The 12,188-nt window shown below is 40.9% G+C and overlaps 1 protein-coding gene across 8 annotated transcripts in view; it reads left to right on the forward strand.

The window, feature by feature from the left end:
* The window catches only part of ELMO1 (engulfment and cell motility 1), a 413,918-nt gene extending 402,003 nt beyond the window's left edge, over positions 1-11,915 (forward strand). For all 8 annotated transcript variants that reach the window (XM_037890049.2, XM_043540597.1, XM_043540593.1 and 5 more), the window contains 2 exons: positions 5,034-5,111; positions 10,606-11,915. In XM_037890049.2, the coding sequence (XP_037745977.1) occupies positions 5,034-5,111; positions 10,606-10,806 (279 nt within the window). In that variant the 3' untranslated portion in view covers positions 10,807-11,915. The remainder of the gene's footprint in view (positions 1-5,033; positions 5,112-10,605) is intronic.
* The last annotated feature ends 273 nt before the right edge of the window (positions 11,916-12,188 follow it).

Below are 12,188 nucleotides of genomic sequence, written 5' to 3' on the forward strand. Positions count from 1 at the left end.
GTGCAAATCCATTTGTACGTGAACACACACACACGCACTCACACTCTATTTTTCTGTCTTTTTCTGTTTTGATCTAGGACCATGTGAGTCAAATTATTAGACAAGCATACTTGAGTGGGCTCAACGCTATGTTTAACTTTCATGGCATCTGTGCACTATGATAATTGTGGATAAACACAACACATACGGACAAGTGATCAGGTGGTGCTGGCTCCTGGTGGGTTCCATGGAGTCTAACAGAGTAGCAATACCTATTGATGAGTGGCCTAGCAATGTTACCTGCTGAAAAATTATCCTCATTAACCAAATAAATTGTGCTTACCGTATTCTCTGATGAATCTGTCACTGCATCCCTGTCACACAGCAAAGATACAATTTACGTCCAGTTTATAGTAATTTCAGATTGAGGTGTGCTAGAAAACCCAGGTGTAAAATGGATGCTGATGAAAGGATGCGATGTGATATTTGAATTTTAAGGAGGCAATGATGCGTGAAGTGTTACAGTGGGATTGAGAAGAGGAGGCAGTGTTCAGATCCAGCTTAGGTTTAGGATATTTTTCAGAGTTTGGGGTCAAGAAGCAGAAACTAGCACTAGTGTTCAGGTTTCATAGTGCTAAAATCTTGAGCTTTTTTTTTTCCTTTTTTGCTGAGAAGTTAGTTCCCAATTATGAGAGCTTGGGAAATCCAATGATCTTGGGAAAATTCTGCCATCTTTAAAGGTGGAAATCCCTTACCAACAGGTATATTCATGAGACTTCCATCAACATGTGCTGCAGATGAATGTCAGTGGGGGAATCAGACCCTCATGCTTTGGATCTGACTTGAAACCACAGGGTTCTAGCCAAGGGATTTGAATCTGAATCTATCAATGCCTGACATTAGGAATATTTTGAAGTTCTGCTTTTGATCCACCTCTAGTTGTGATGCTTAGAAAGATTCTGAAGCATAAAATATTAAAAATAGGATTTCCTACCTCAGTAGTGTTTAATTTTGAAAACAAAATATGTGTGTTTAATGTTCATGAAAGCGTAGGACTAATGACAGATCTGGAGCCAGGCACAGTGAGGATGGGTGCAGTGAAAGCTTCCCCATGTAACCATTGCAATGTACCTTTCTCCATCCATCCCTACCTCTGGTCTTTTCGTACAATGAGAAGGAGATGAGGACAGGTAGAGACAGCTGAAACTAGCTTTTCCCTCTGTAACTGATTCTAAGATACTACACTGATGAGTGCAGGATGGCTGGAGGGACAGACCATCTCAGAAGCTCTGTTTGCATATATTTCCCACACAGGTAACTAATATCAGCTCTATTTGGCTTATAGAGCAAAATAGTCATTTTGAAATATAGAGTGTACCCTCATCTTCTTTCACTATAGAATATTCCTGATTGAAAATGAAAAGCCTTATCAAATGAAAATCAAAACCACACAACAACAAAAAAAGCAAGGAAACATTTTCCTGGTTAATTTTCTGAATCAGTACACAAACACACACATACCCACAATAGATTTCACACAGCTCCTACTTATTGCTGCATCTGAGACATCAACAGCATTTGGCTGTGGCAACTATATGATATATATGAAGTATTTTTAGTGCTTCCTTATCTTGGCATTCATTTGTCCACAAAAACAAAGACAGAAACCATACAGTGGGTGATGAAAATTTGTCATCTTTATAAAGCGGCAGTGTTTAAGTAGAGTTTAATGCTAAATAGCAGGGCTACAGATTTGTATGCCCTCAGCCGTTAGTAATGCTCCATTTCCTAGGGTAAAATTGCAATGGACTGGCATAAAGCTGCTAACCAAAGATGTGGAGATTGGGAATTGATAGGTAACATAATTACATCCATAGCTGTTGAATTCAGTTTTTGGTACAGACTGTAATAATCTTTGTCATTACTCCATTTATTATGTTGATTTTTCCGTGGCCTCATTTTCTGCTTTAGGAATAACACAATTTGGAAGATGAGTTCTTGTGTAATACAGACTGTATGAACAATGTTTGCAACATTTTAATAGTCTGTGCAGAATATTGCAGCACTGCTTAAATAAATTTTAATTTAATTTAGTTTGACAGCTGAGAATCATGTATCAAAATCTCACAAACCCTGTTTTCTTTGTATTTACAAAATGTGGAGCGTAGGTTGAAGTTTCACAATTGGAGAGGATTTAAAAGAACACCTTCATCAAGTTATGACATATATATAACAAGCACCTTAATGTGTATTCACTGGCAGAAAAGAAAATTAAATGAGAGAATGAGAATGTTGCACACAGGAATAGAATTGGCAGAATGTTCTTAACAGTGGCTTCATCATTTCTCCATTGGCCAACATCAGCCCGTATTCTTCCAGTGGGATCATATAGAAATAAACAGGAACAAAGCTGAACTGGAATTTTGATGCCATGTGACACTGGAATGGCTTGATAGAAGCAGACTTGAATCCATGGTTGTTTAGTCTTGCTCACATTTTAAATTGGGTTCAATTTTTAAGGCTCACTATTAGGCTCATTTGTGCTTCTCATATAATATTAATATATTTTATGCCAATGAATTGTATTTGATTTAGAAGGCATTTAACAAGGAAGTATGAGACACATGTTCATCTAGCCATGGGTATTCCCCAGCCATCCCTTCCATTTGCTGACTTGGCAAGTTTAAGAACTTAAGAACGGCCATACTGGGTCAGACCAAAGGTTCATCTAGCCCAGTATCCTGTCTTCCGACAGTGGCCAATGTCAGGTGCCCTAGAGGGAATGAACAGGACAGGTAATCATCAAATGATCCATCCCCTGTTGGCCATACCCAGCTTCTGGCAAACAGAGGCTACAGACACCGTCCCTGCCCATCCAGGCTAATAACCATTGATGGACCTATTCTACATGAACTTATCTAATTCTTTTTGAACCCCATTGCAGTTTTGGCCTCCACAGCATCCCCTGGCAATGAGTTTCACAGGTTAATTGTGCGTTGTGTGATGAAATACTTACTTTTGATTGTTGTAAACCTGCTGCCTATCAATTTCATTGGGTGACCTCTGGTTCTTGTGTTATGCAAAGGAGTAAATAACACTTATTTACTTTCTCCATCTGTGGTGAATTTTTAGTGAGCAGAAATTAATCTAACTTACATTGTTCAGAAACGTGTGTTCTCTTTAATTTCATCTTGGTTATCACAGAACAAGAACACCAGCACACATTCTAGGTAGTATACTGTGGGAACCATCCTGCCCTGGCATTGACTTAAGATGACTTAATAGGCCTGTGGTTCCCAACCTGTGATGTGGGCTGTAGGAACCATGAGACCACTCAGGATGAGGTGGAAGGATGCTCACATGGTGGTTTCAGCTGCATGTGACCGCTTGTGCTCCTCAGCCTTAGGCAGTGGCGACATAACAATTAACCAGTAGCAAAGTGATCTGAAGTTTCAGATCAGCCAGAAAGTATGTATAGGGTGTAATTTAAAGTGTGTAATCCAGATTCTGGTCTTGTTACACCATTGTAAATATGGAGTAACCCCACTGAAGTCAATGGAGCTACTCTGGCTCTGTGTACCTGTGATCAAATCTAGTCTGGTATATCTGCTATAGCCACCATAGATTTACAGTTGTTTCATTTTTGTCCTCAATATCATGAATGTAGGAAGCAGCGCTCCTGTAGCTTCTAGAAGTGTAGGAACAACAGTTGTATGCCTCTCTTCTCTCCTTCTTCAAGAGAGCCAGTAAAGACAATTAGTGTTATGAGACCACTGACCAGGAAGCAAGGGGGTAAAAAGAGCCAGCCCCATGATATGGAAGGGAATATTTCTGAATCCACCAAGTAGAGGCTACACTAGTCACTTCGCTAATGACCGTTAGCATGCGGTAAAAACTAGTCAGAGTTGATATTGAGACATGCTACAATAACTGATATACCACATCTACTTGCTAGTCTCAGCATATGGAAATACCACAGTGCCTTAGCAGTGTGGTCACTGTGATAAATGCTAACTATTTATTTACATAGGCTGGCATTTTCAAAGGAACTTGATTCCCATTGACTTTCAATAGGGGTTGCATGCTTCCCTGTCTCCCTTAGGCTCCTTTGAAAATTCCAAGTTCAGATACATAGGGGAGAAAACTGATCATCTCTTTCCAACCTCCTCCTCCCTCCCTCAAAAAAAATCTTATTTGAGATATTTATAACTGAACCACAAAAACAGTAATATCTCAGATAGATGCAGCTACTGCATGGGAGGAGCTAACATTTTTTATTTGTAGCACTTTATGCTCTCTAAGACCATTTGAAATGGAAAATAAGAATGTGAACCACATTGAGAAACTTATTAATTTATCCTTATTATTACAGTATTTCTTAGACACCAATTATGTACCCAGTGTTGTGTCAGAGTTTATAATATAGCTCTAGAGCTTACATGGACTGAGAGGAGGGTGAAGAGTCAGCTATGGCAGCCTTCTGTGCTCCTTGGAGATTTCCCTCTGTGTGGTTGGATCCAAACCCACATGGGACACATTTGCCCATTCTGGTTCCGGTGGCGACCAAAATGGCAGAAATCTCCTGAGAATGTATAATTTTGTAAGATTTCCAGCATCAATGATGGCACAAATACCACAAAATGAACTGTCCTTGTGAGATATCTGTCTTATGGGGCTATGGCTATGCGAGGTTTTGGTGTCTCTGATGTCAGACCCTAGCCATGGCATGGCTCAAACCAGAACCCAAACTCTAACCTAAGTTGGAACCCCACACTGTCACTGCTACTCATTTCAGATTTTTAGCCTTGCCTAAATCCCATTGGCCCCAGTGTTGGTTCTGTTGTTGTCAGTGTCTCTTGTGATATGTTGGCACCATGGCAGTATTGGTTGGAAGTGAAGCAGAATTTCAGGTGAGTATCATTTTATTCTGGTGCGTATGGTAAAGTATTTCAGTTTTCTTCAGAGTTGTTGGGACGGAAGAGAGCAAGGTGTGAATGTATGACTCTTTCTTATGGACTTCTAATATGGGTTTCTTTGTGACTGTGTTCTTCCAGGAGGTGCTTGAGCTTGCTTTCTCTATATTGTATGACTCAAATGGCCAACTGAATTTCATCGCTCCTGATAAGCATGAGGTAAGTAGAGGTTAAAGTAAGGGGAAACCAGGGTGTGGTGGGGTGGGGAACACAGCTGTCCTGCATCTCTAAAGATCATACATTTTCAGAGACAGTCTTTTTGTTCTGTGTCTGTACAGTGCCTAGCACAATAGAGTCCTGGTCCAGGAGTGGAGCTCCTAGGTGATACAGTAATACAAATAATAATAAAACAGAGAGAGACCTCTCCCTCTTCTGTTCTGGGAGAGCTGTGCTCGCTCATAACTCCCCCTCCTCCCTTCCTGGTGTGGTAAGAGCTCCTCTTCTTAATTCAATCTACCTTAATCACTGGAAAGTAGGTAATTCTCCCAAGTGAATACAAATAAAACTTCAGTCTTCTCCTGTGTGATCAATAATCAATTCATACAAGATTACAGATTAATCAAATTAACCTCAGGATAACGTCCCTGGCCTGTACTATCAAGACTGTTAAACACCAACAGGCATCATCAGCTAGTCTTGACCGCACTCCCATACCATCAGTGGAGTTTATGGATATAAACACATTGGCCTTTTATGGTACTGAATGGCACAGCCCCCCGTTCTCAGTTTAATGTTGTTAAGCATGCCCCGGCACACAACACTATACATTCTGCTCTATCCACAGTGTGGGATGGGACATAGCTCTGTGAGCTGGTGGGTGTTGGTGCAAATAAAAAAGCAAAACAAAACAGCCCACCCCCAAAGAAGCATACACCTTGGAAGATAATGGTCAATTTCCAAATTGACGGTGGAAGCATCACAAATGATTGTCTCAAAGAATTTGGGATTTCCAGATATAAACTTAGAAGGATGCTTAGCACAAGAAATGACAACTAAAGTGCATTAGGTATGCAGCTTTCACATTTGCAATTCTGGCTAAAATCCTTCAAACAGATGTTAATTCTGATAGAAGTAATGAGTTGTGCTCATTTGGCTTTTCCTGAGGATTAATTTTTCAATGTCACTTAGAAGCTTTTTCGTTCCAGGAAGTGATCTGATGGCAAATGTTCAGTTAAGAGAAGTTGACAATAAGGTTTCTAGAGCTCCCAAAGCTTCAGCTACTGTTAAGAGTTACTGTTTTAGACAAGACATAGTCCTCTTGAACCTCTGGACACACATTGCGTTCTTTCTGCCATAAATTCTGCAACAATTTAATTATAGTCCATGTTGGCTCTTAGGGGCGAATTATCATGGAAATTAGTAAATATTTCAGTCACCTCCACCGGAAAATGCAGCCTATGACTACTGCCATCTTCTAATGAACCAACACAGGCCTTGTAATCTTTTCCCAAATATCCTCATCTGTTTTTACCTTCAACTTTGTCCAGCTTCTATAAAACAAAATTGGCATGCCTGAAAAAGTCTGCGTTTGTGACCAGAAAAGCAAGGGCCAGTGTCAGGGCAGGGAAGTGGGCAGCCAGTGTGCATGGATCAGTTACCAAGTTGTGGTGAGGAGACGAGTAGCGGAGTGGGGGGTTGAGCCAGGTCGGGATGCTAGGAAGCAAGAGTGAGGCTCCGAATTGCAGACAGAAGGCAAGTAGCCGAGCCAGACATGAACCGGTGTCAGGGGTTCACAGCAAGGCAAGGTCTGGAGGCGGAGGAAGCAGGCAGTCAGTGTCATTGCTCAGACAGCTCCCTGTAAGGGCTTCCTAGTTTATATACAGGCATGGGCCAATCAGCTGGCTGCAAGGGGCTGCCACTCAGGCCCTGGTGGGCAGTACTTCCTGCAGCGTTTAGCTTCACAGGTTCCCCCACCAAAAACCCAGCTCGAGTTTCTGGTGGTGGTGCGGATATGTCATAATTGGTCTTAATTTTGCAGTGTTAACTTAACTTATCAGTGTTCCCAACTTTTGAGATTTGTCTCTCAATATTTAGTGTGTTTAAAGCCTTAAAAAACAGAAAGCAAATAAAAAGAACCCAATTTTTTAACTCATGATGTGTGAGCTACCATCACGGTTTTGGGGGGCCTGACTCATGATCTTTTAAATTTGGCAATCGAGCTTAGCCAGCTGTCAACGCTCATTGCTATCCAGAGGTCTGAACACTTTGCGATCACACTGTCATATTTGTTTTTCATTTGAATGCTGAGAGCCCGTTTTCACTGAATACCCCCCCCCAAAAAAAGGTGGATTATTCCCTCCCTGCTTTTTGACAGAGAAGGTTGTGAGACTGGTTATAATTAGGTTTCACTGCCACTTCATTAAAATTAGTCTGTATTAAATTGAGTTGATTCTTCAGTGGCTCTTAGTCTGTTTTGTATGTTGAAAGAAATACCACTGAATCAATGCTGGAATTTTTCTACCAACTCAGTAGGATTTCTAGCAGTTCCTAAATTATATATGTCTGATTAGGTTCACCTGCCAAAGTGGAGATGAGACAAGGAGTCCCTTTCTCCATCCACTGCGCCCACATAATAGGTGGCCAGAAGAACGTTGCCAGGAGCTGGAAGGGGCTCCAAATCAGTACTATTTGAACCAAAGGAGGACTATGGTTCTGCCCTCACCAGCACACTGAGATGCTTGCACTGAGGGAGCTTTGGTTACATCAGATGTTACAGGGAGAGCTTTCCAGCATGCTTCCACACGTAAAAGCCCCTCCGTTTCTTTTGCAATTATTCCTTTACTTCTCCTGATAAAGAGAATCCTGGCAAAACCATTTTCAATAAATCTTTCTTATAGACATGTTTAAGGAAACTATGTATTTGCAAAATACCATGGAGTTGTGTGTTCGGCATTAATCTTATTTTCAGGTCGGCTTTTTTTTCTTTCTTGGAGGCCTGTCTACTCTAGGGAAAAACTGTATATTTAAAACATGATAGCTTAGCACGATTTAAAATCCTATTGTAGACAGGGCAAGTTAGAGTTTGAAACTTTATTAGCTGGTCAGCATGAACCATAAATAGAGCCCTGCAAATGCGCAGATACCTGCAGTCCATTTTTGCAGATAGTGGATCGGATGCAGATACAACCACACAGGGCTCTATTCCCCAGCGGCGCCTGGCTGGCGGCATCTGGTTCAGACAGCCCAGGGGGGCGCAGCGTGCTCAGGACTGGTGGCCAGTAGCTGCGGCTGGGCAGCAAGTCGGACTCTGGGCTGACCAGCACGTGCTTGCCGCGCCACTTCCTGTCCAGCAGCTCGGGCAGGTCCAACATTCCCACCATGGCCCGGCCCAGCAGCACTGGCCACGCTCCCAATCCCAGCCGGCCGGCTTCTGGGCAGCAGGTCCCACCCCCGACCATGGGGATTGGAACAGGCGGGGCCCCAGCGCCCCACCCCTCCGCCCCACTGTGATGCAGTACGCACTGCCATGTGCCGTAGCTCGCGAGCACCCAGGAGCAGCACACAATGCGGTGGCCCAGGCCCCCAGCCCCCACCCTCTGCATCGCCCATTCTCCTTGAGTCCCATCCCGTACTACCCATTACCCCAAGTCCTCACCCTTCCGCTGCCTCTTCCCTGCAAGACCCTGCACCCCCACTCGCTCCTTTCCCCCGCACTCCATCGCTAGCCCTTGTGAGGTGGCTTGCTGATGCGGATACAGGTAAAAGACGGCTAGCGGATCGCGGGTTATCCTGGCGGATGCGGATCCACATTTTTGTATCCGCGCAGAGCTCTAACCATAAATTCCCAACTAAGCAGCTAACACATTAACACTACAACTTGCCTTGTCTACATTAAAGGTGAAATCCTGGCTCTGTTGACGCAATGAGAATTTTGCCACTGACTTCAGTGGAGCAGGATTTTACTCAAGGATTTTGAAGTATGTTAACTCTCATATTTTAAAAACACATGCTCTTTCCTAGTGTAGACATACGCTGAGATTTTTTTTCTCTGATTCTTATCAGTATTCTTTTTCTTTTCTTGTGCAGCACACAATCAGCTGTAGCTATCTGTAAGTTTGGCTATAACTTTCAGCACACAGTTGGCTAATTTTAAAGTCCATCCTTTGGCATGAAATCCAGCAGAAACATTTGTAAGATAAAAATTCAGTTATGGTTGATTTAATTTTTCCCTTGTAACTAGGACACATGAGTTCATGATTGAAATCTTTTTATTTTTAGATGATACCATTCAAGTACTTTTGTTCATAGTTGCGTAAATGGTTTGTAGTAATAAATGGAAGTGACTGATTAGAAGTTGACTCTTGTTCACCAACCTCCCCTGGGTTTGTTGCTTATTTAAAACAGTTATTCAACTTATGTTTATCTCAAGCTGTCAGCTTTGGAGTGAGATTGCATTTCCTATTAAAAAAAAAGAGAGAGGGAGAGAGAGAGAGATAGCAAGAGAAGAGGTTCTTTACAGGCCAAACAAAGCTGTTTAGAATTATGCCAGGATAACTTGACATTTAGTTTTTATGAAGGACAGAACATTGATTAACTTCATACTACTGCAAGTAATTTAGTTTCCTGCTTTGGAAAATAGATCCATACATATTTATTAACATAAAGAGGTGCTTATGTATAGGTTATATATGTGTGTGTGTGTGTGTGTGTGTTTGTGTATCCTTGTTCTTGTGTATGTGCGTTTGTGTATACACATACTTAATATGTATTTGTACGCAACCTCACCTACATACAGCATGTAGTTTATAGTACATAGTAATATTACGTATTTCTATACTGGATATATGATGTGAAATATATATGATCAGATCAAATGTATTTTAAAATCAAATATATGATTGTGATAACACAAAAATTAGATATCTGAAAAGTCCTAGTAGGTTTTCTAATCCACCTCCCTGATAGTGCAGGATTCTTTCCATATAATACATATTTTAATTTCCACAATATAATTAGCATTTATGGCAAATATATTTTTCCATGTAGGTAAATACTAGATCAGCATGGGTCCAATCTGACTCCCGTTGAAGTCAATGAAAAGCTTCCCTTAGACTACATGAAACTTGGATCAGGCTCGTAATGGTTTATGATTAAAAATACATGGGTTGTTTGTTTGATTAGTGTGCGAAGGGAAGACAGAATATCACGCTACAAAGTGGCACTCTTGATATTGAAGGAGAAGTGTCTTTTAGAAACTACTTGGTTTACTGTATACATTTTTCTAGTTTATCAAATATTAGAGCTGGTTGCATTTTTTTAGTCAACATTTTTTTGAATTTTTTAAATAAAGGCCTTTTTTCAAATTGAAATTTTCACAAAGAAAATTTTCACTGTGTTTGAAATTTTCCAAACAAAAAGCCACCCACGCAGGAGCAATTCCCCCCAATTTTTTTTAAATGGAATATTTTTCATTTCTTTCGATTTGTTTCCCAGAATTTTTGTTGCCATATTCTGACCAGTTGTTTGAAATCACTAGCTAATCAATATGTTTAAAATTAAGCCAAAGAAGTGCTTAAGCACATCTGTCTAGTTTAATTTTAGAGGTGTTCTTCAGTCACTGAGCATAAATGCACTGGAGAAGATGCGGTTGGCTGATTTGTTTGCATGGGAAAGCAGGTCTGGACTTAATGGAGGTTCTTGTCTTCCATGGCAGTACTGTATCTGGACCGATGGATTGAATGCCCTCCTTGGGAAGGATATGATGAGTGACCTGACACGAAATGACTTGGACACACTGCTCAGCATGGAGATAAAGCTGCGTCTCCTCGACTTAGAGAATATACAGATTCCTGATGCTCCCCCACCAATTCCAAAGGAGCCCAGCAACTATGATTTTGTTTATGACTGTAACTGAAACTGCCCATTGAAACTCCCATTTAAACTGGAAATATTATAACTGGAAAGATTAAACAAAGAGAGAGAGAGAAGTCCACATGCGCACACCTTGGATTATGGACTATGGTTAAAGCACTCACTTTTCTTTCCATTCCCTGCATCTTTTCCTTTCCCCTGTTCCCAGCTCCCCCATTGCTAGTCAAAAACTACATTGCTTTAATTAACTTCTAATTGCAGTCCATTGGATGTGGCTAACGCGAAGACCACTAAGCAGCGTCCATCAGAGGAACTTTTACATTTTTAATGCTGGAATAGGCATTCTAAATAAAATACGATGCTTCCAAACTGCATGCCTACGAAACCAAACCTGGTGCTGCAGGTGCTTTATCTGGAAGTGGGGAGGTAGAGAGGAGAAGCAGCTACTGTAAGTGGAAGGTGGAGAGAGCGAGATTTTCCCAACCCATCCCAACAGTCAGCTCACAACTGATTCCAAAAAAAGATGAAAAGTATTAACTTAAACTTCTGCACCATCATCACTGTCATTATCCTTTACATTGGCAACAGTGTCTCCATCATCTGTGCTCTGCCAGAGTTATAGTTTCCTAGAGTGAGTAGTTTGCAGGTTTTTGCTGTACTGTGCACTATAACACTGCAATGCTTCTAACTTCTTTTTTTGCCGTCTCTTAAATAGCCCTATATTTCTCCCAAATTACTAGCACAAATTGTGAATGAAGGCACTAGTTGTGTTCTCTCCCTGTAGCTATTCTAAGCCTCAGTTGCCTCTAAAATTGGCTTGATGCTCTCCAAGGTTTTTTCTTTTTTGGTTCAAAGTAAAATAATAGTTTCCACAGATTAATGAAAATGGTGAGACATCTAAATCAGCATCGTCATTGCTACAGTGTTACAAGTTTGCAAGGGATTTCTTTTTTGTTTTTGTACAACGGGTTCTAACTTTGGTTTTGTTCTTTGGCCAAACAAATATATTTAATGAAAAGAATTACATTGTGAGTTTATTTAGAGATGATGTTTTTATTTTTAATATCCATTGAAAACATTTGTCCGGGGAGGGTAAAATATCCAATATTTCCTTCAACTTTGCTGTTGAATAAAATCTGAGTTGTGATGATACTGGAACTTTGTTTTTTTTTATTTTGAAGTTCTCTTTTACTCTCTGTCATTTCTAGCACGTCTGAGGCCTCTGCTACAAAGGGGAAAGGGAAAGCGTAACTTTATGCTCTATGGTAGCAACATAAGCGTCTAATTATAATTACTATTTATTTATTTGATGACAAATTTTGCAATTGGCAAGTCTAAAAATCTGCATTGCAGTGGATAGGTGAGCCTTTCTGAAAGGCAGACATTGACAAATCTAAATGCAAAGCAAACCGGTACGATTACAGT

The sequence above is a fragment of the Chelonia mydas genome, chromosome 2, assembly GCF_015237465.2.
Source record: "Chelonia mydas isolate rCheMyd1 chromosome 2, rCheMyd1.pri.v2, whole genome shotgun sequence".
Lineage (NCBI taxonomy): Eukaryota > Metazoa > Chordata > Testudines > Cheloniidae > Chelonia > Chelonia mydas.